This window comes from Arvicola amphibius, chromosome 12 (genome assembly GCF_903992535.2).
Source record: "Arvicola amphibius chromosome 12, mArvAmp1.2, whole genome shotgun sequence".
NCBI classification, from domain to species: Eukaryota; Metazoa; Chordata; class Mammalia; order Rodentia; family Cricetidae; genus Arvicola; species Arvicola amphibius.
This window is the reverse complement of record NC_052058.2, coordinates 139,071,541-139,094,647: the sequence shown is the minus strand read 5'-3', so window position 1 is coordinate 139,094,647 and position 23,107 is coordinate 139,071,541. Positions and strand designations below refer to the sequence as shown.

Below are 23,107 nucleotides of genomic sequence, written 5' to 3'. Positions count from 1 at the left end.
GTCCAGGGCTTGCAAGCTCTAGACTCAGAGAGAGAGACCCTGCCTCTAAAGAACAGGTGGCAAGTAAAAGGGAAAGGCACCTTACACGCTCTTATGGCCTCTACACACAAACACACACATGCTCGCACACATCCAGACATATTCATGCATGTATACTAACACAGACACGTACATACATGCATACATCTTTAATAATATAAACAAATCAAATAAAAATAAAGCTGGACAGTGGTGGCGCACACCTTTAATCCCAGCACTCAGAAGGCAGAGGCAGGTGGATCTCAGTGAGTTCGAGGCCAGCCTGGTCTACAAAGCAAGTTTCAGGATAGCTAGGACGGTTACACAGGGAAACCCTGTCTCGGAAAACCAACCAACCCACCAAACAAACAAACAAACAATAAATAAATAAGTACATAGATAAATAGAGCTAGGCATGATGGTATGTGCCCATGGTGCCAACTACTCTGGAAACTGAGACAGAAGGATCATTTGAGCCCAAGAATGACATATTAGCTGGGGTAATACACTGAGACTTCATTTGAATATAGAATAAATTGACAACAAATAGATAAATAATATACATAAGTGTAAGTTGTAAATTAAAGAAGTAGAAAACAAAAAGCAGTAGGGAAGAAAAAGCTAACTCCCTGAAAAGCCTGGCAGGCAAACTTCTACAGTGACATGAATGAACTTGATTTGCATTCTTCAGTAGAGATAAGGCTGGAAACCATCCCTGAGAATGGTAAATGTAAGCTGCACAGTAGGAAACCATTTATGTAGACTATAAAATAGGAAAGCCACACAGGCAGCTTACCACTCTATACAGAAAGCAGGTTATGAAGGACTCACACCAGCATCAGCATGGCAACTTCTGGAGAAGGCTTCAGAGGAAAATATGAGGACAGGAATATTCATTTCTCTCTGAAACAACTATGGCCAGATGTTAAAACCAGGGCATGGGGAGAGGGTCTTTCTGTGTTTCTGCTGTGTGGTGTCTTTGCCTGATGCTCTGTTATTAAAAATGAATCACACCCTCTTTATTTTGTTAGTTTCCTCTCACCCTGCCCAAGGCTAGGGAGGGGAAAACTTAAGCCTCAGATCTGCAAGGGAACTTTCCATTCTTGAAAAACAAAACCTTGTGTCTTATTTGTTTTGTTTTGTGGATTTACTTACGAGGAGGATGACAGGACCAAGGAGGGCCATGAGAGCCTCTGAATCCCAGCTCAAATGCTCTGTGGGGGCCCTTCCTGTCTACTGCATCTAGGACCAGGACACTGGAGTGAAGAATGAGCATATGGATAATTTAACCATGGTAGCTGTAATAATAGCCAGTTGTTTACAACGGCTAAGTAGTAAACAGTACACACTGATTCAGCCTTCCCACGAGCCCAAGAAGGCCTTGTTCAGCTGTAGATGAGGGAAAGGAAGGCTGTCGTTCCAAACTTGCCTGAGATCTCCAAGCTCCTCTACTGTTTCCAAAGGAAACATGGAGGAAGCGAGCCAACCACGGTATGTCTGCTTACATGTCTTCTTTCTCAGCCAGGCATCGTGAGAGTGCCCTTAGTCACATCTCTCAGTAGTGACAGTGGTAGAGCCATCCTCATTTGCACCGTTGGCCAACAAAGACTGGGAGAAGAAGGCAGGACAGTTCTCATCATTTCTGTATGGAATGGTTAAGCTACATGCCGTGGTAAGTTCCATGTTCTAGATGAGAAAACAGAGTTTGGAGGGCCTGAATTGTTTCCTGTCCCCAAATCCTCAAGCCCCAATCTCCAGGGCCTCAGAATATAGCTGCATTAGTAGATAACATTTTTCTGAAAGTAACTAAGTGGGTCCCTGAGAAGACACACAGAGGGAAGATGGGCATCTGTGAACCAAGGAAAAAGGCCTGGAACAGAGTACCTCTCGCAGCCTCAGCAAGACCAACCTGGCCAACTACTAGCCTTGGACTTCTAGCCCCCACAAGTGTGGAGAGGTTTGAGCCCCACTCAAGGACTGGCATTTTGTTACAGAAGCCCCAGCAGACTGAGGCAGATGTACTGCGATAAAGTCTTACTAAAGGGACCTGGAAATGATTCTCTAACACAAGTCTTCCTTGCGTTTCTTGTGGCATCATAACTATTAAATATTAGCATCTGCTCTTAGTGTTCACAGAAAAACAGTCTATAAATTATATATGAACAGGTATTAAAGTACTGAATTGGAGAGACTCAAAGTAACAGTTGAAATCCATTTTTGTCATCTGTGTATGGAGTATGTGCATATGTGCATGTATGTTGGTATGGGTGGAGAGGTGTATACGCACATGTACGCGTGTGAGTGTGGAAGATGGAAGCTGACATACGGTCTCTTGCTCAATCACTCTCCGTCACAGATAGTGAGGCAGGGTTTCTCACTCGAAGCCCGAGCTCACCAATACAGCTAGTCTCACATGCCACTATGCCTATCTGGCATTCATACAAGTACTGGGCACCTGGCCTCCAGCCCTCAGGCTGGCATGGCAAAGCTTTTCTGGGGAGCCCCCTCCCCAGCATCCAACCCATTTCTTCAAGTTTCTTATCGCAGATAAAATACAAAGCATAAAAGGCCACTGTTCCCAACAATAAACACTGGGCACAATCAGAAAAAATAATATATTATTGTCTATTATCATTTGTTATTATTATTATTATTAATTATTAAACTCTAACCAATAAGCTAACATCTCAAAGTCTAGAGCAGTGATTCTTAACCTTCCTTATGTCGCGACCCTTTAATACAGTTCCGCATGGTGTGGTGACCCCTAACCATAAAATTATTTCATCGATACTTAATAACTGTAATTTTACTACTGCTGTGTATTATAATATAAATATCTGGTATGCAAGATATCTGACATGAGACTCCTGTGACAAGGAAGTTTGACACCCCCAGGCTGGGAACCAAGGAAGCTGCCACATCATCAACTGTGGGGTCAGCCCCAGATGAGCATGCGTAAGCCTAAATAGCACCACATTTCAGCCTAGAGCGTGGTAGCCTGCAGGAAGTCACAGGGCAGGGAGAGCAGGTGGAATGTGCCACAGAGTCACCGGGGACTAGGAACTGCACTCATCTGGAAGCAGATATGATCCTGACTCCGCACATTAGAAAGCAGTAACCTGACAGTAACCCAAAACAGCCCACCTCATCTCCCAGTTCAGTAGAAGAACTTTCCCTCGTGAAAACTGGGGACTAAGAGATTATATAAAAATAAGACAGGTCACACCTAACCTGAAGCCCAACATCCTGCTTCCCCCATCAACCCTGTGAGCCCAGGCCAGTGATTGCTTTTGTTCCTACTAATGAATCTTAGTTGAGATGAAGCCCAAGTCCTGGCCAGCTATGTATTAGCATATATACACATGATTAGACATGTAAATTTTAAATCAATTAGCATATACAATTTCTAAAAAGTCACAGTACCTTTTAGACATTCATCAAAGATGATTTTATATTACTATATATGCACCAGATGATACTAGAAAACAACTAATAATTACACAAAGCAATTATAACAGAAGTTTGTAAACATACCTCAGTGATCTGGGGCAGACTTATATTCTAATGAGCTCATCACCACTCAAAACCGTGATGAATTCCTGTTTTTTAAAATGCCTCTTTGCAAACTTATCTTCTTTTTTTACTGCTACCACATGCATGTGACACCAACCACAGTAAAGAAGTCAAATTGGTACTCGATGCCTCGAAGACAGCTGTGGAAGATTCTAGATTAAACATGGAGAAATTAAACATAAAAAAGACAGAATTTTGAGGTCAAAGTGACCACTTAATATTCAAGGAGCATTTCAACATATCTGAAGTGCCATTTTAGCTGTCAAAAAAAAGAAGGGGGGGGGGCTTCATGATTGTACCCAAAACAAAGAAGTCTGTAGACCTCATATTTCCTTGCCATGTTACAAACTAGAGTTTTATTTTGTGGATCAGATTATAGAGTTTTAAAAAAGAAATTCCTGGGAGGGAAAAGGATCAGCCCATCCCTTCACCAGGAGCCCACAATGTTTCTCAGAAATGGAAGCTCAGTAGCATCTCTGGGAAGGAAGTTCTTCCTCCCCGTGGGAGCCCTGGTTGCGTTGGTTTATCCAGACACAAGCTACTAGATAGTTACTGAAGTTCATCTTTTAGGTAGGTTCAGAGACTCAGGAAAGACCTGTTAGATTCCTCCTCACCTGAAGGAACCACTCTGGGGTCAAGTCTAGGGATCAAGTAATAAAGAGTCAATACCAAGGCTCAGTTAACCTATAGTCACTTTATTCCGCTAGACAGAACACGCTAACCTGGGATTAATCTGATAACCCTTTATAGAAAACTTCAAGAATATACTTTGTTAGTGTGCCAGGAAGCTAATTTTCCCAGAGTTCTACAGCCCAGGGTTAGAAAGTTAATCCGAATGAGGAAAGTCTTAATAGTTAAGTCCAGTAAAAGGCTCAACATCTTTCTCAACATTGCAGAAGCATGGACTGAGGATGTCATGCAAAACAAAAGGACCAAATCAAGGTACATTTCTGTCTTCAGTGTCACGCCCTACCTCCAGAGGCGTGTATTCTATCTGAGCTACCCACTCGTGCTCCCACAACTTGGAGGAAGCTGCTATAAGATTTGGGAGAAAGAAAGGAAAACTTGTTTTTGAGGCAAATTCAGAGATTTCTCTGCAGCCTGCATAGCTGCTCATAGTTTCTACCACATCCACCCCACCCTGACCGCTCATTTTATTTCCTCCATTAATGGCTAAGCAGACCAAAGTGTGTTCCAAAACCAGCTGCTTGCACAAAAATGCAAACACAAGCACCATTTGTGATTTTCTCAGCAATTCTAGTTTCACTCCCTCGAAGAGGATGGAAGCAGGTCATCAGATAAACATCCCATTAGCTCACTGGAAGACATGCCGGGCTGCGGGTCACAGACGGGCAGCTGATGGGGTGCTGGCTTGAGTGAGAAGAAAAAACCCATCTGCCCTGCACGTCACTGGGTAGCTCTATGTGGAGATTCTTGTCTGAGAAAATTCCCTCTCAGTGACTCACAGACGCTGCTCTCTTGCTGAGTATTCCCTGGAGGGGTGTCTAACCTGCACACCACATGCTTCCCAGGATAACAATGGATATCCTCAATACACTTACAGATTAACAAGCACATATCCCAACATCAAGGAGTTGAACACCTCTACCAATGGGTGGTGTTCACCACCAGGCAAATGTTAGTACCACCTGATGTGGGATTCCCCTCTGTATGCTGTGATTACCATTAATGAATAAAGAAAGTGCTATGGACCTATAGCAAGGCAGAACTTAGGCAGGGAAAACTAAGCTGAATGCTGGGAGAAAGGAGGTGGAGTCAGGGAGAAGCCATATAGCCCCATTGGCCAGACGGAACTTTACCCTGTAAGCCACAGCCACGTGGTGATACACAGATTAATAGAAATGGATTAAATTAAGATGTAAGAATTAGCCAATAAGAAGCTAGAGCTAATGGGCCAAGCAGTGATTTAAATAATACAGTTTCTGTGTGATTATTTCGCAGCTGAGCAGTTGGGGAAACAAACAAGCGGCCTTCCTCCTCCAATGAGGACTGTCATGGTCAGATATCCAGGTTATGCTCCAGAAAAGCTATATCAGATGGGCATGAGTAGCTGGCCAAGCTCTCCAGCTGAAGCCAGCACGCCAACAGGTCTGAGAAGGAACATAGTAAAGTCACAGAGTCTGAACCTGTACATGCAGATCAGCTGCAGAAAGCACATGTTTACTACCATAAATAGCTGCTCACTATAAAGCAGGCAATGGGGAAAAAAATGATGTGATGAAACAACCTACAAAGTTCATACCCATGAGTCAAAAGGCCCTGAATCCCATTAAAGGGTATTTTAGTGACTACTTATTTTATGCTGAGGTCTGTGTTCTCCGTTTTTGTTAAGGGAGTGGACAGCAATTAAGAAAAACTCCGTAATTGGGGCAGCATTCTTTTTCCTTGGATTTACTCATCATGGTCACTGCTAACCATCTTTACCACAGGCAGACAGCGTAAGAAGGGCAACAGTAAGCTTCGGGCAATGGCTGAGCTGTACTGCAAAGCAATCCTGACATATTTCCAAAGTCACTAAAACATCAAACTGAGTCATATTACATCTGCATAGAAATATAAACCCAGAGCTACAGAAGCAGGTCCCAGCCCAGGAAGAAATGCCACCTGGACAATACAGGCTACCCACCTGTGCCAGGGAACATTTCCAAGCAGACTAATAGTGGCACAGCACCATGGAATAGTCTTAAATACCTGACAACCCACAGCTAAGTAAATGGCACTGGGGTAAGGGGTGTATCTGCATGTTCTCAATGTGCATTCCACGGGCATGAAGGCTGGAGGTCTACAGCAGGCAACTTCCTGTTACCCCCTTATTTTCTGAGACCTCTCACTGAGCCTGACACTCACCGATTCATCAAGGCTAACTGGTAAGCCATCTCTGGGAATCCACTTGCCCCTGCCCTCCGCTGTTGGAGTTACAGACATGCACCTCCATACCCTGTTCATTATGTGGGTTATAGGTCCTCATGATTGTGTCTCATGTACTTTACCGACTGAGCCATCTCCCTAATTCCCTAAATAGCCCCTTTTAAGCAGTGGTTTTCACACATGATCATGTATCTGAATCCCCAGTGACTAGACCAGGCTAGGACACTCTAGACACCGCAGGTCTGACATGATGCTGGATGATATATGAACTGAAAAGTTCCAGGTACTGCAGAGGTTGCTGGCCCAGGGGTTCATAGGTTGCCCAGGCAACTCTCACTACAGCATCTGAGGCTGAGGACCAACGTATGAAAATGCAGGTAAGCTTGGAGTTAGGGGCTCACCAGGGAAAGTTGTATCCCAGCTATGCTGCTAACCTGGTGCTTGGTAATAAGGTGTTCTGGTTTCTACTTGTTCCTAATGCTTAAAACTAAGGCTCTGAAGTTGGTCATTAGGGCACACACCTTTAATCCCCTCACTTGAGAGACAGAGGCAGATGGGTCTCTGAGTTCAGGGACAGCCTGGTCTACAAACCAGGAGAGCCAGGGATACATTGAGAAACCCTATCTTGGAAAAACAAAACAGAAAACTAAGGCTCTGTTTCAATGAGATCCTGGGTTCCTTTCAGATATAAAACTTCTCAAAGGGCTTCTGAAATGTCAACACGAATATAACACAGAAAGAAGTTGGCTTTGGAGACAGTAGAGCAGCTGTCAAAATATCCTCATATGCCAACAGCAATTTCTATTAACAATAGCTGATAAATACAGCTGTGGTCCTATAAGATTCTATCAGCTGGTGACACTGTAGTCATCTCAATCTAAGTGTAGTCACCACTCCATGGTGTTAAAGTAGCAAGGACATCGACTAATAAAGTCCTTCTCTGAACTATATCCCTGCCATCATGTGGCACGTGACGGCCCGAAGAAGGCAAGTTCTCACCTCAGCGCACGTGAGCCCACAGGGTGTTAGCTACATGTGTGCCAATCCGACCCCTCTGCTGCCTAGACTCACCTGTCACGACTTTGCAGGGCTGCCTGGATTCCTCAGCTTCGGTAGACTGGGGGCTGGGGTTGGAGGACCATTTGCGCCTGATCAGGTGCTCTCTTCCACTGAATGGGCCTCCCGAGTTGTTGAGGGGCTGGACGAACAGCCGCTCCTGCTCGAGCTGGATGAGCCCAACCTACCCGGAAGGAGAGAACAAGACATTGGTCATCCTTATGCTCGTGACCCAAGAGTAAAGTGACAGCACTCTGGTTTGCCATGTCTAGGTTAGTGCTATCCTTCCGTTTGTCGCCGAGGCCCACGGTGAGTCAATACCTGACTTAACAAATCTACCAACTGAGTGGTCGTATTGGGAGGTTTGGACGGGCAAGTGTCTTAGTTATGATTTCTGGGACCACCAGCCCAGGGTGGCACTACCCACAATGCTCTGGGCCCTCCCACATCAGTCAGTAATTAAGAAAATGTCCTACAGGCGCAATTGCCTACAGGTCAATCTGATGAGGCCGTTTTCTCCATGGAGAGGCCCTCTTACCAAATGACTCTAACCTGTGTCAACCTGACACAAAACCAGCACAGTGGGGTTAAGACTGCTGTGGGATACAGATCTGTGCCCTTGTGTTTATTTTCCAGTATTTCAGAGAAGATGGACGAGTTGACTGTCATTTTCTCATAGGTAGTGTGTATGTACGTGTACGCATACATGCATATACACATGTACACACAGACATAGAAGTGCATCATAGCGTGCATGAGGAGGGTAGGGGACAACTTTGGGGAGTCAGTTATTTCCTTCTACTTTGTTGGTCTCAGGGATCAAAACATCTTTACCCACTAAACCATCTTGCAGGCCCTATGTCATTTGATCTCTCTCTCTCTCTCTCTCTCTCTCTCTCTCTCTCTCTCTCTCTCTCTCTCTCTCTCTCACACACACACACACACACACACACACACACACACGTGGGGTTGAACCTGCCATGGACTGTGACATGCTAGAAAAGTACTCTACAATCAAGCTACATTTGAAGCCCTAAAACCACCCACTTAAAGTCCTTTTGAGGTGCTGGAGAGATGGCTCGCCACAGCTAAAGGGTTATGAGCACTTATTGCTCTTGCAAGGACTGGGTTCATCTCCCAGCACCGACATGGTGGCTCTGCTAACTCCAGTTCTAGGGACTCTAACTCCTCCTTCTGGCCTCCTTGGGCACTGCACACAGGTGGTGCACAGGCATACATGCAAGCAGAACACTCATGCATATTACACGGATCTCAATAAAGTCCATTTGAACTAGCTGTGGTGGCACACATGATTCCAGCTCGAGAGACGGTGGCACGAGGATCATGAGTTTGAGGCTAGCCTGGGATAACTGAGAATCTATCTCCAAAGTGCAAAGGGGGGCAATGCGGTGACCAACTGTGGAGGCACCCTTCAAACCGTGGGGCCAGAACACTATATTCCTAATGGGAAAATGTATCTTGTCCTTCCTTGAGGACATTTAGAACTAAACATCAAGACAAAAAAGAACCAGTTCCATGGGTAGCATTAATGACAGGGAGTGGAGACTCCCAAATTTCTACCCCAAACTTGCAACATTTTAGAGAAGCCGAGAGACTATCTCACAGATTTGTTTTTTAATTCTGATTATAAATGTTCAACTTAGAAGTAGTATCAGAGTGTGTAGCGAGAGCTCAGGCCTTCCTGTATCTGTAAGACCAGGCCGCCAGGCTAAGAAGCGTGATTTATGTAATCTCATACTAGAGAGAAAGGCTTGATTTCAGATAGCCGAAAGAACTTGAACGTAAAATTGAATGTGATAAGTTTCTAAGACAGTACTAAATATTTAACGGTGGAAAAAAACCCCACATTTGTAAATGAGCCTAAATATAATTCAAAATCCTCTTAACAGTAAGTACAAATACATGCTGTCCAGTAAGATTTATAAATCAAACTAAAAACTTAAAAAGTAGAACTTTTTAATTTCTCACTTTTCTTCTCTCTCTCTTTGAGACAGGGTCTCCCTAAGTAGCCCTGGCTGGACTAGAACTCACAGAAATCACCTACCTCAGTCTCCAGAGTGCTGGGATTAAAATGCACACCCCAACCATGCCAAGCTTAATTTATCATTCTAATAGAGTAAATATTAATTTGGGGTGGGGCTATGCAGAGAACTGTCCTGGGAGATAATGCCAATGGCACTGAAAACAGCTTGTGTCTCCTGCCTGGGGTACCTGCTGTGTGCCCTCCTCCTATGCACAGTCCATAAAACAAGATGAACCTCTGACAAGGAGCTGAAGCTGCCAGATTTGAAAGGACCCACTCTAAACACCGATCTGTGCAGCATCCCTTCTACTGAGCCACACAGATCAGGACTGCCTTGGCCAGCACAGATTCAGACGAGGCAGACCCTCCTTGGCGACACTTGCACAGCACATATACACACATGCACACACACTCACACACACCTCACACACATAATCATTATATATATATATATATATATACATATATTCATACACACACATATATACATATATTCATTCATTCTTATTCATCTTCCTTCCTTCTACATCTAAAGCCATGGCAGGGATGAGGAGATGCCTCAGTTAGTAAAGAGCTTGCCACACAATCATGAAAGTCAGGCACATTCTTATAACCCCAACACTGGGGAAGAGGCAGAGACAGAAGGGTTCCTGGGGCTTGCTAGACAGTCAGTCTAGCCTACTTGGTATGTTTCAGGCCAGAGAGAGATGGTGGCTCATAAAAAAAAGCAATGTGTACAGCATCTAAGGAAAAATACCCAGAGTTGACCTCTGGTCCCCAAAGCATGCATGCATATCTCATACAAGAAAACAACTACAACATACTGAACCAGGGATTCAAAATTGTATATAGCAGAATCCCCTGGAGATCCCCTTCGAGCAAGTCCCTCAATAGTACCAGATGCTGCTGGGCTGGTGGGCAGTTTGAAAATACTGTCCTCTGCACAGCGCTGCAACTTCTTTTTATCTCAAGCCCGGGACCCTCTTCCTCAAGCCAAATGAGATAGTTAAGTTCTGCAGTACTTGGAGAGCAAATCAGATTAACTCCTCAGTTCACCTACAACCCAGAGTCCTCCCCAACGTGCAGTGTGAGACCGTACTTCCAGCTCTAAGCAAATCTCAAGGTTTCCATTTCATTAGAACCTTTGCCAAGAACAACTCACTGATTTTACTGCCTAAATGAAACTGTCTCCAAGTAGCACTGCACAGCCCACAGGAGAGACAGAGTCAACTTCTCCCTCTCCCTCCCCCGCTCCTCTCTGCCCCCCAGGCAAAAACTTGAGTTTTCTCACTCAAATAGCGTGGAGAGTGTGAAGTAAAGAGGGGTTGTGGTGGGCAGCACAAAAAGAGGCTCAAGTACGGAGCGCTCCTCCCTTAACAATTGGCCCTCAACTCTACTGACAGGCTGGGTTCTTCTGGACGCACTCTGACTGCGGGAGGCCAAAGCCAGCTCCAGTCCCCAGTGCTTTCAAAGCCAGTTGTCCGTCCCATGCAGTGTGTGGAAATCAGGCAGCAGCTGGCTCGCAAGGTTTTAGAGCCCGAGATGTCACTCTGGTGGGAAAGCCTTCACACACATACTCAGTTTTTAGTTTGGGGAAAGGCTTTTCTCAGGGCATCTTTTCTTGGGGGAGGGTCCCAATGCAGCTTTCCTTCCACTGTAATTAGAGGGCAATGGTTGGATGAGCAAAGGGGAAGACCAGCTGTTCCTTACCTGGCAGCTCCTGGTCCCCGAGGGACCTGACAGTCAAGCAGAAACATGACTAGAACAAGTAGATAAGAGAAACAGCTCCAGGAGGTGTCTAGTCTGTGGGCCAGTCATAGAAAGGCCCCACCGCTTCCCCCTCCCTGGGCCTTAGTCTCATTATCTGGGAGCTCCTTGTGTGTCTCTAGCACTCTCCTGATCGGCATAGGCCCAGGGATAAGCTGCTCTGTTGTCCCATAAACGTAGACAATTTGTGTCAAAAGAATTGATATGTTTATGTCCCCAACCCACAATCTTACCCATAAGCATGTACAAGCCCTCCTTAGCCTTCCGTGTCTTCCACTCTTTCCCCTAAGCCCCGTTCCTAGCAGTCCAATGTCTGCCCTCATGTTATCAGACATTTTACGCAACCTCACAGTCGGTTCCACAGAGGCAGGATCAGGACTATTCTTCCTGATTTTTCTCAAGTCTGCCAAATCACAGATCATAGAGAATTTGAATGGACTGTCCCAAATGTCACTAAATTAGATAGCCCACAGCGCCCCTGACTAGGGATTGTCACCCCCCGGCTACAAGATGCATGATATCCCATAAAAGAGCCCTGACATCCAGACCCTGCTCCAGAAGGGACAGATAGAATGCAAGCAAAGATACTCATTTTGAAACTCATCGGGAAAAACCCAGTGGACAGTCACAGACAGGAACCACCATGATAACTTTCAACAGCACGTGGAGGTCCAGACTACCTGGTGCCTTGACTTTGATGTCCAGAAGCACCTGGATTTACAACCTGGGCCATCCATGACAAGTGGGCTATTACACTGCACTGTGACCCCAAGATCTATGTAGGGATTCCTCTGGCCTATTCCAAGTCTCCAGCCATCATGGTGGGCAGACCGACACACTGAAATGCTCCTCGAGGCCTCTGTGTTCCGGGGATCACAATGTTCCAATGCAGGAGGCCACCAACAGCCTTTGCAGAGAGAGCCAGGGGAGAGGAAACACCAACAAGAGACATATTGGCACATGACTTCGCTTTAAACAACATCCCCCAGTGAAACGCTCTTAATAAAGAAATCTTACATTTGGCTAGACTGGGAATCCTACATAAAAGAATTATGGGTCAATAAAATGTAGCAGGTAGAACCTGCTCTGGAAAGTTAACTTTCAACACTCTTTTATGCTGGGTCCTTGCTTTGGGCCACTTCTGCCCTCCTGAGAGAGGGCATTATTTACCTTAGAACCTCCCCCAAACAGGACTAACTTTCCTGCCTTGGAAAAATGTGTGAGAGGCTTTTCTCGCTTCCTAACAGGATGAGGGCCGCAGCTCAGCATGACCAGGAGGTACAGTTACAATAGAGACAGTCAGGGTGCAAGCGCCCCGGGGTGGTGCGTGAATAGCATCCTCCTCCTGAGGTCTCACTGAAATGTCAGTGCCCAAGAAGCCCCCAGCCCTTCTGAGAAAGCTGCAATTCCTGAGCTGACCAGAGTGGGCCTGGGTCTCCTCTGCCCTGAGCTGGGTGGCACAGGAAGTTTGAGGGAAGAGTCAATGAAAGGCAAGTGTGCTTCCTGTATGGTCAAGGCAGTGTCTACGGAGCGGCTCTCCTGGGGCGTCAAGCCCGCCTCTGCACCAGCTTCTGATGCTCTAGTGAGCTTAGACTCTGGCAGACCCAGACCTCTTCTGCACCCCCAACCAACACCCTGCACATGAGGGCGTTCTCAACCCCTTCCTGCACATACAAACATGAGGGCCTTCTCAATTCCATCCTTGTATACATAGATATGGGGGCCTTCCCAACCCCCTCCCTGTTCACACAGACATGGGGGCTTTCCCAACCCTCTCCTTGCACACACAGACATGGGGTTCTTCTCGACCCCCTCCCTGCACACACAGACACGAGGGCCTTTCCAACCTGTACCCACAGTCTTGCTGCCACATCTACAAAGGGTTAACTCCTGAATGCAGGCACCTGCTTCTTCTCAACATTAGTTCTTCAGAATGTGAGGCCCCTTGCTGGTCTCTCCATTTCTGCTCACTGCAGTCAGACAGCTGCAAAGGAGTGCCAGCTGCCAGCTGTGTGAAGTCTCCTTTGTGTGGCTGTCATCCTTCCCATGGTCCTCTCCCCCATCAAAGGCCTGGAGCTGTCATCCCAAGGACCCCTTCTCTAGTCCTCCTCACCATGCTTTCACCAGGATTCCCCAGACAGCTGTTAGAAAGTCTTCTGTTACCTCTAATTCTGAGTGTCAACCTGGGCCAATGGCAGTGGCGGCAGCAACAGCACCCACAAATGGTCTGCGGGTAGGGTTCAACACTCAGTTTAACCCTCCCTGCAGGCGTCTCTGCTCAGCTCAGGGAAGGTTCACAAGCCACAGATGGGCATCAGGTGTGCCATCACATCATACCACACATGTGCATTCGGTCATCTCCCATCATCCCCTCAATAACTAACCCCACCCACAAATACCCACCACCACAACCAACTCACGGGTCCCTCATCTTGAGAGGATCTGACCTTGGTAGCTTGGCCATCACTCTTCTAGAATTCTGTCTAGAATATATCATCCATTCCCTTTGGCTCCAACCCTCTTTTGACTGAGCCTCCACCCTGCCCGGTCCCAGTATTCATCTTCCAGAATCTGCTCTTGCTTCCCTGGCTCAGCTTCCCCAAAGGCTGGAGTATGTCTTCCTTCCACGCACATGGGGGCCATTTTCTCAGGCAGGGCTAGGTTGCATTTATCCCTGAGGCCTGATAGGGGCCTAGCCAAGCACTCTGTACATGGCAGGTATGGAATTGTGATCTATCTGACTCTGCTGACTGGTTGAGTTATAACTGGAAATGACCTGTAGGGCTAGAGGAGAATCCTGGTTTAAGCCTTAATAAGCCAGGCTCTCACTGAAAGATTTTACGGATTCTATCTTCTTTTTTTCCCACAGATTCTGTCTTATTCTATTCCACCAACCACAGGCCAATGCTTTTTATGGTTTGGATGGTTTCAGGTGAGGAGTTTACTTGCTTGAGGTCTCAGTCTCCATGGACCAGGCAGTTTGTTTAGCTAAATGACAAAACAGGACCACGCATTTGCGTACCTGAGCAGAAAAGTGTACCTCCGCCCCCTGAGAAAGGCCAACCAGTGACTGTAATTGTCACAGATACAGATCCAAAGGTTGCAGGAACATTTCCTGTCACACACACACAGCCAAGGTCAGGCCATTGCTGCCATTCAGCATTCGGGGAACGTGCTTCAGGAATGCAGTCAGGCTAGGAGATATTGGTTAGTGAAGATGGCTTAAGAGGGGGATAATCTTGCAAGCATGAAGACCTGAATTTGATCCTCAGAACCTGCTAAAGGGGAGGGCATGTAATCCCAGCATGCATGCGTGTGTGTGTGTGTGTGTGTGTGTGTGTGTGTGTGTGCACACACACACACACACACCACCTCGAGGTTTTCTTCCTATAAAATAATGCCACTTGGGAGAATTTCAAAGAGAAATCTGAGCCCCCTAGGTCGTGTTCAGAAAGGAGCCAGAGCCTGGCGTCCCCACAGGTTCTGGAAGCTCTGAAAAGCTGTGTGGGGTGAAGCTCCGTACAAATGCTTGGAGGCCAGAGGGGAGAGGACAAAGCAGAAGTCACTCTTAGACTGTGTGGATTCTTCCACCTTCAGCTCCTAACTCCGCAGCAGTCTTTGGTCCTTCTTCCTGTATCCCTGCCTCTTGCACCCACGCAGTTATTGCCGTCTACGGAGACCTAAGGATGTGCTTTGTACTTCTCAGCGTATTTATGTTTTACATGACCAGCGGTATCATGTCTTCAGCGGTATCTGTCCGTGTCAATATCACAACTTATAATGCAGTTTGGCCTATTGGATCCCTTTCAAGAAGTCCCACACTCTAAAAGTTTTGCCCAAACTAAGTCCTCCGTGGCTGTACTTGACAAAGAGACTTTGAGTTAGAAAACCGGGCAATTTAGCAATGGACCAACCACAGACAGCTGCATAATGCTATCTTGTAAAGTGCAAGGCCACCATCCCAAGTTTGTCTCCTGATTCCAAGGCCCCGTGACTGCCAGCTGCCCTCCTTAGAAAAGCACGCACCGCAGGCCAGCCTCTTGTAACCTCAGCTGCTGCTGGAGCACTCACTGACTGGGGAGCCTCAGTTCCCATCGGCTCCCATCTGCACACACTTCTGGAGACTAAAGTGTGCACTCTCTACAGGCTGCAGGAGAAGCCTCCAAGAGAGGATTGTTTGTAAAAGACAGACAGACAGACACACACACACACACACACACACACACACACACACCAATGATGGGTCACAAAATGGCGCCGCGTTTGCCAGTCAGAGCAAAGATGGTCACCGAGATAACTCAATGTCTAGCCTGCAAGGCAGAGACGCCAAGCTGTACAGTATAAGAAGAGGTTTGCCGGGGGCACTCTACTCTTCTTGGTCCTTCTAGGGTGGCCTGGGAAATGGACCTAGCCACTTGGTGTTCCGCAGTCAGAATGCTTTGGTGTCCTTTCTGGCCCTGCAACTCCCCTACAGTATACCCTTGCAGACCTCAGCCAAGACTGCGTGGTCAGATTCTGATTGCGGAGCTTTGAGAGGAAATGCAGCCACTGATCAGGCCATCGACTCAATGGCAGCCTTCGGACCTCCCCTGAGACCTCTGCCTTCCTAAAACAGTCATTTTGCCCACTCATTTTAGACAAGCCACGAAGAGCCTTTGCTGAGATGGGCATTCTTTCTCTTCCTGAAGTGCCCCTCTCCCCACCCTCATTGTCCCGCCTACTCATGAAGTACAGTTTAGAATTCGGCTCCCCCCCCCACATCACCTGGTGCTAATCACAGGCGGCGTGGGTAAATTCATTAGGGAGAGATACCTTCTCCACCAGCCGAAAGCTCATTGCTTTCCAATTCCATGGTTACAGGAATCCTTCCAAAACTACGCTACATCTAAAGACTCCCTGAAATGTAAATAAAATGAGGCAGCAGAAACAGAAAACAATTAATCCTTGGGCCCAGGGTCTTTGAAGATCCAAAAAGTGCAGCTGCCACAGCTCTTCCTGATAAGACAAAGAAGGGGAAACACCACAGGCCCACGCCTCTGTCTGCTGCCAAGGGGTTGGGTGGAGAGGGGCGGGGGAGGGGGCGACTTAGACACTGTGCCCCACAGGCAGTTTAGCAGGGCTCCATCCCTGTGACACAGCGCCTTTTAAACAGACCCCCAACATCTCTGAGCACAAACCACATAAATGCCATGGAGACAGACAGAGCTCACACTACCCCTGCCGCTATGCCAACACAGCCGTTTGTAGACCTTAGCTGTGGCAAAATGAATTAATGACCAAAATGCTACCCAGCACCCCCAGACACACTTAGATACCTCCCGTAGCTGCTGTCCCTTGAAAGGGGCGATCCTGAGAAGGCTTGACTGAGACTAGCTGGAAGTTCATTCACTTTCTGCACCTTGCTGGTAAAAGTCAGCAACCCCTACTCAACAGGATTCTTTCAATACAAGAAGGCTTTTGAAATAGCCCATTTACCCACAACTACCAAGAGCTATTGTTGGACAACGCTCCCTGCCCATGCATTGCAGATAAGACTATCTCGGCAGACACACACGTAACTGCACACTTAAGAAAGCTTCTACCATGCTCTAAGGACCGACACAACTTTTATCATCCACCTAGCCAAAGATGAGGTGCAGGGCAATCTCAGGTAGCTTAAGGTCAAAGACTTTCTTCCTTTTGTGTTCCAGGACCACCTCGACACTAGGAGACCAGCTCCTGGTTGTGCCTCTTTCTCCCGGCTTTCAGCCTCTGCCTACGTGGAACTCGAGGAGAGTGTCCAATGTGCAGCTTGCACGAAAAGGATGGATAAGGCAGACTAAACAACAGCAGCATCTCCTCAAACTGGAATTGAAAAATCCAAGGACTTAGAAGTCCACCCGCATCTGGCTAGGGGTGAACTCGGTCTTGGCTGGGTTCCTTTCTCTAAGGCACAGCGCCCTCACATGGCGCCAAAGGGCAGCGCAGTCTTCCTGAAAAGCTGGCTCGGATGCCATCTGTGAGGAGGCTCTGCAATCATTCTGTGAGGACTCTCAATCAATGTTCTCCAGATTTCCAGCCTGGGCTCCTTCACAGATAGCTCCTCGCTGGAAACTTTACACCAAGAAGTATAAACTCTGACCTCTCCAGAAACTCAGGAAACCGCAGCAAATGGGATTCAGATGTTTCCATGTACAGTACAGGGATGTGACCTAGCCTTGAAACACTTTGGCAAAAACAGGAAAAATGATGTGGGCCTTTGAGTCCCTCCCAGAACATGATACAGCCCTGACCTGAGTCCTACAGCGATCTGAGCTTTTCCCACTCATACTTAAGCCTCCTTGCCCACAGCCCACACTCTTTGACCCCGTTCCACGTTAACACCTACCAGGCCCCACCACAATCTGTGCCTTTGCCTTCTTTTTATCAAGGCTGACAATTCGCCCAGTTAAGCAAAAAGTAAGCCATACCCTAAAAGGGGAACTCAGAAAATTCCTGAAAATTAGGCTGTTCCCAGGATATTACATCCACGGGTCCCCCAGCCCCAGCCCGGTGTAAGAAAGCAGAACCCTCTGAGAGATTAATTTTGGAGTCACAGATTTTCCAGCTTTTCTGCTGGCTGTGTAGGTGAAGGCTGGAGAATTGTAGAGGTGAGATAAGGTAAGTGAACGGACAACCTCTTTGGCCCAAGGTGGGCTGCCAAAAACAACAAACAAACAAAACCAAACAAACCAATATCAGAAACGTCTATCTCTGAGGCACTGTGACAAACTACAGAGAAACAACAAGTACATCTCTGAGTGATGCCAGGCTCTTCGGGGACAGCCCATCTGCCAGCCACGTGCCTTCCTTGGGGGCACCATGGAGAAGCAGAGAAGAATTTGGCTTGACACCACTGTAGCCAATTGTTCAAGTGTGCGTACAAACAGGGAAAAGCACCCCAAATCCCCTTTGCCTCGCAATGTACTTGCCACAGGTGCCTCAACCCCAGCAAGGCAAGGTCTTGGAAAAGAGGAAGCTTGAGAACAGGGCTTAAGCCTGGGCCAGGTGAGCACCCCACAGTTCTCACTGAGGGTAGATCCAGACAAACGCCTGCTATGGGGTAAGGAAATAAGGACACGCTCTTGGTTTTACCTTCCAGCTAACAGAAATAAAGTTAACCATGGCCTGGCTGGGGCGCCCTCCTAGCATAAAAAGACTCAAAGGATAGAGAGGTGCATTACTGCTCCATCCCCAGACAGATGAAATCGGCACTGAAGTGTTTTCCCATAACATGTGCATAACACCCACACATGTGCAGATGCTGGGCGAGCGGGACCCGACAGTTTCATATGCGTTCCCTTAGGAAAGCTACAGCTAATTTCTCAATGCAACCCCACCTCGGCCAGGTTCATCATGTAACAGAAGCCGGGACAGGCCTCCCCTTGGGTCCCCTCTGCTGAGACGGCACAGTCTGGAAGGCCAAGTAAGGGAAACTGGGAGGAAGGTCTTCTCCCGCCCAGCCCTCCGCGGGACCACCCCAGGCGCGACGCAACAGACTGGGCAGAGCAGACCCATAGGGGGCGCGGGCAGTACCAGGCCGCCGGAGGCGCCGCAGGCGCTGAGGGAGACGAGGGAGCCCGGGTGGCCCAGGACTCGTCCGGAGTAGTAGCACAGCTCGGCAGGGAGTCCGCTGCTCCCCACGGCACCCGCCTCCTCCACCTCGAAGCCGGGGGACAGGAAGCGCAGGTCGCGACGCAGTTGCAGGTACAGGTCGCGCCCAAAGGCCGGCAGGTGCAGCAGCAGGGCGCGCTCTCCTGGCCCGGCGCGAGGGCCACCTGAAGATGCTCGCTGTCGCCGCCACTGCCTGAGCCCCGCTATTCCCGGTAGCAGCTGCAGGTGCACGTCGTCGGGGCGCAGTCGCCTCGGGAGCACCACCTCCACGTCGGCCGCCGCGTCGCCGACAGCTGCGGGGAGAGAGGACATGCGTCAGCATCCGCCTGGCCACCAGACCTCCTGCCGGTGGCGGCTCTGGCGCTGGCTCTCAGGGCTCCATAGACATCGTGCAGCTGTGACCCCACACTCCTTTCCCTCCCCGAGCCGGGCCTCTGCGAGCCGGCGGCGAAGCCACCCGATCACCCCAGGGGACGGCGCGCCAACGGCTTGCTGAGGGGATACCGGAGCCCAGTTTCCCCCGCCGCGGCCTTCGCCCTCCTCCTCCGGTGATGCTGTCAGCAGTCCACCCGTGCACCCGGGCGCCAGGATGCTTCGGGAGGGCACGGGGAAGGTGGCCGGCCGCGAGAGCAAGCGACGCTACCTGTGCCCGGGTCCAGTCCCCACACCAGCAGCAGCAAGGACAGGACGAGAGGGGGCAGCAGGGCGCCGTCACACATGGTACTCGGGACCAGCAGCCCCCAAGACCGTAGTGGCAGAGCAGGGGCGCGCGAGGCGGCGACGCCAGCCAGAGTGAAGCCCTGCAGCCTTTGGAAAAAGTAATTAGCGCTGCGGACAAACCCAACATGGTAAATACCAAGCCCCACCTTCTCCTTGGAAAGTAGGAGCTGATTGGGCTTTTGCTTTCCTCTGCCCCGCCTTCCCTGTCCTTATTGGTTAGAGCCGGTCGAAACCAACGTGCGTAGTTAGGTTGTAAGCACTTTCTTACACGTGGTTTCTAGGCAGTAGGTGGTACGTGACACCAGGTGGCAGGCGCGAGCCGACTCCCAGTTGCAGAATCTTGGAGCAGCTGGGAGGACACCAGCCTAGTCTTCAGTTTGTCTTCTATAGGGAGATCACCTCGGAGGCGGCTATCCAGTTTCGAAGGAAGGAGGGAGAGAGGGACGGAGGGAAATCAAATTCTTTATGTATTTATGCGACTCCAACTTCAGATGTGTTTGGTCTGGAAAGGCCCAGAAGAGTTTCTGGCACACCTGCATTCGTACCTGATGGCTGTGTTTCCACACACCCTGCACACTTACTTCGGTCTTTATGTTCACAGAAGCCAGAAAGGTGAGCGCATGATTATACTCCCTTGAAGACTGGGAAACTGAGGAAAAGAGAAATTCAGGAGCCTGTTTAAATTACCCAACAAGTTTCTGGCTTGGCAAGAACCATGGCTTGAATTTGTGTCGCTGACTTCAGATCAGGTGTGACTCTCTGCTAACAGCAAGAGCCCGCCAAGGGTGGTAGGAAGGTATATTAGCCGAGATTTGCAATATCAGGACACTGGAGAACTAAGTGGCAAAGCCTCATCTTGAGCCCCATCTTTCAGGAACAGAACGAACGCATATTTCCGGGATAATTCCCTTAGCAGCTCCTACGGGTAAATCCACTGACTTCCTTAAGACTGTCTCATAGATAGCACACAGACTGAGCCCAAGGGTCGCCACTGCAGTCACAGTTGCTGCTCGCTAGCTTACTCCTTTTTTGCTTGTTTTGTTTTCTCAGATCAAAAATGTGACAGACCCCTATGGACCGCTTTGTTTGGGGTGTCAGCATCTAGGCTTCAGCATAGGGTCATTTACATTACCAGAAATCATCCAGAGGTGAGCTGAACACTGTGGTCTTCCCTGAGTGTGGTGCCCTGGTAGGTCGCCCATAGCCCCCACAAAGGCTTGCCCCAGAAAGTGGTGCAGATCTTTTTTTTTTTTTTTTTTTTTTTTTTTGGTTTTTCGAGACAGGGTTTCCCTGAGTGGTGCAGATCTTATCGGTGTCCCAGCGGCTGCCACTCACTGCTCGGCACCTGTAGTTGATTCCAGCATGGGCCTGGTTCTATTGGTGGCTATGATAGGGCTTTGCCTCACTCTGAGTTTTGAGAACTTGGGTACCAGAGCCACGGCTTCAATCATTACAGGGAAAATAGGAAGAAAAAGAGTAACTTATCCTATTTGTACTTGAACACACGGCAGCTAGCTGTAGTGATAGTCCAGAGACATGCTTTTCTCCTCAGAGATCTTTTGTTTCTCCTCTGAGAATCAAGGAGCTAAGCTAGGTTGCCTCCCTTTGGGGTGTAAACTTCTAATAACTCGGACAATTCTTGGTAATAGAAACAAGGGCCTTGGAGATGCCTCGTGTATCATAGGCACTTGGTTACATTTACTGAATACATGAATAAAAGAAAAAATGATTGATCAAATCAGATGTTTCAAAGACTCCTCCTGTAAGCCCCCAGGCCTTAGCACAACTGTCACCATGGTGGAAATACCATTCAGGCTGTAAAACTCAGCACGTAGACAGCACCACCTGCCAAAACTAAAACAAAGGCCTAGTCCATCAAAGTCCATAGTTCTGGGAAAGTCTCTAAATGTACGACCCTTGCTTTCTGGCGTCTGTAGTTCTGCCTCTGACTGCTCTTGTTAACTGAAGTCTGTCAATCCAAGACATGCATTTTGTGCTTAAGAACTCACCCTGAGAAAGGCTCAGGGCTGCACCAGGATCCTGAACACCCAGTATAGTTGCCGTCTGGCTAATAAAGACTTCCTATTGTCTTAAACCCGTGTGCAGGCAGTCTTCTGTGGTGAATACCCCACAACACTCCAGCTGCCAAATGTGCTAAGCAAGCTGCAAACCCATGCCCCTCTTGGTTCATTGTCATTTTTTTTTCTTGTCCAGATCAGTTTCAATTTGGCAAGTTCAAGTGAGGTGGATTAAAAACAGCAACAATGATTAAGGGCCAGATGTTAAAAAGTTCTTACTAGTGAGAAAGAGAAGGCACACGGAAGGCCTCCGTTATTTAAATAACCCTGTCTTACGTGTGTGTGTGTGTGTGTGTGTGTGTGTGTGTGTGTGTGTGTGCCTGGCACCCCAGGCATTGCTGATGTTTAGAGAGTACTAATTAACAGTCGCTGGATGAGCAATAGTTGAGTGTGTGTCTCCTTTCGCTCAGAGTGGTCTTCCAAGTCAAGGATGCTTTGAAAGACAAGACTGAGCAGAGAAGCATCATCATATCTCTGTCACTAGACTTTATTGGTCAAGTATGCTTTGTTGCCACTGTCAGAGCTCCACTGAGCTCAAGAGAGCACAGAGCAGTTGTGGATTTCACGGTATCTGTGGCATGTTCTAAAACCAACCGCTACAATGGACAATAGTATGGTATAGTATTGGGGTAATGGAGAGAATGGAATGGATCCATTCATGGTGGGAGAGTATACACTGGAGTTTCTTAGGAAGAGACAGTGTCTCAAAAATTAAATATATAGCCCAGGCAGCTGAAAAACAGCCACAGGCCCACCTGAGTTCTCATGGACTTGGACTGATCAAAAACATCCACGGGCCTGCCCAGAGCCACAAGGCATCAGGCGAGTAGACGCTGTTATGATAAGCAAATGTATAGTGGAGAAATGGGAAAGAGAAGCAGAACGGTTTGTGTACCGTGGAAAGAGGCAGATCTGAAGAAGCGAAGGCAGTGAGGAACAGACTGATGAGCGTGGCCTCCTTGCTCCCCTGGGCCATGGTGACATCCAGGCCTGGGCTGCTACTGAGGGCCATACCTGTGGTCCTACTCCAGTCAGGCTCTGTACTGACATCTGTGGCCAATGTTCCCACCAACGGCCACATAGATGCCTGGGGTCTGGGTCTGGGCCATCACCTGAGAGGCCATGCTAGTGTCCAAGGTCTGTGCTGTCACCAGGGCTATGCCAAACTGATTGGCCTGCCCTGCACTGCCACCTGGGGCCATGATCATACCCTCTCCTGAGCTGCAGCTAAGAGCCATGTCTAGGCCTGTGTCTCCACAGCAGGCGAGGTCTGTGTTGATGTCCACGACTTCATTACTACTGAAGATGGAGCGGATGTCTGGGGCCTGGA

General features: G+C 48.3%; 1 protein-coding gene across 2 annotated transcripts in view; it reads right to left on the bottom strand.

The window, feature by feature from the left end:
- Nucleotides 1-19,698, bottom strand: part of Adamts17 (ADAM metallopeptidase with thrombospondin type 1 motif 17) — a 314,297-nt gene extending 294,599 nt beyond the window's left edge. For both annotated transcript variants that reach the window (XM_038314049.1, XM_038314048.1), the window contains exons 1-3: nt 19,623-19,698; nt 18,902-19,272; nt 7,552-7,720 (exon numbers count right to left, since the gene is read on the bottom strand). In XM_038314049.1, coding sequence (XP_038169977.1) covers nt 7,552-7,720; nt 18,902-19,272; nt 19,623-19,698 — 616 coding nt within the window. The remainder of the gene's footprint in view (nt 1-7,551; nt 7,721-18,901; nt 19,273-19,622) is intronic.
- Between the last annotated feature and the right edge of the window lie 3,409 nt (nt 19,699-23,107).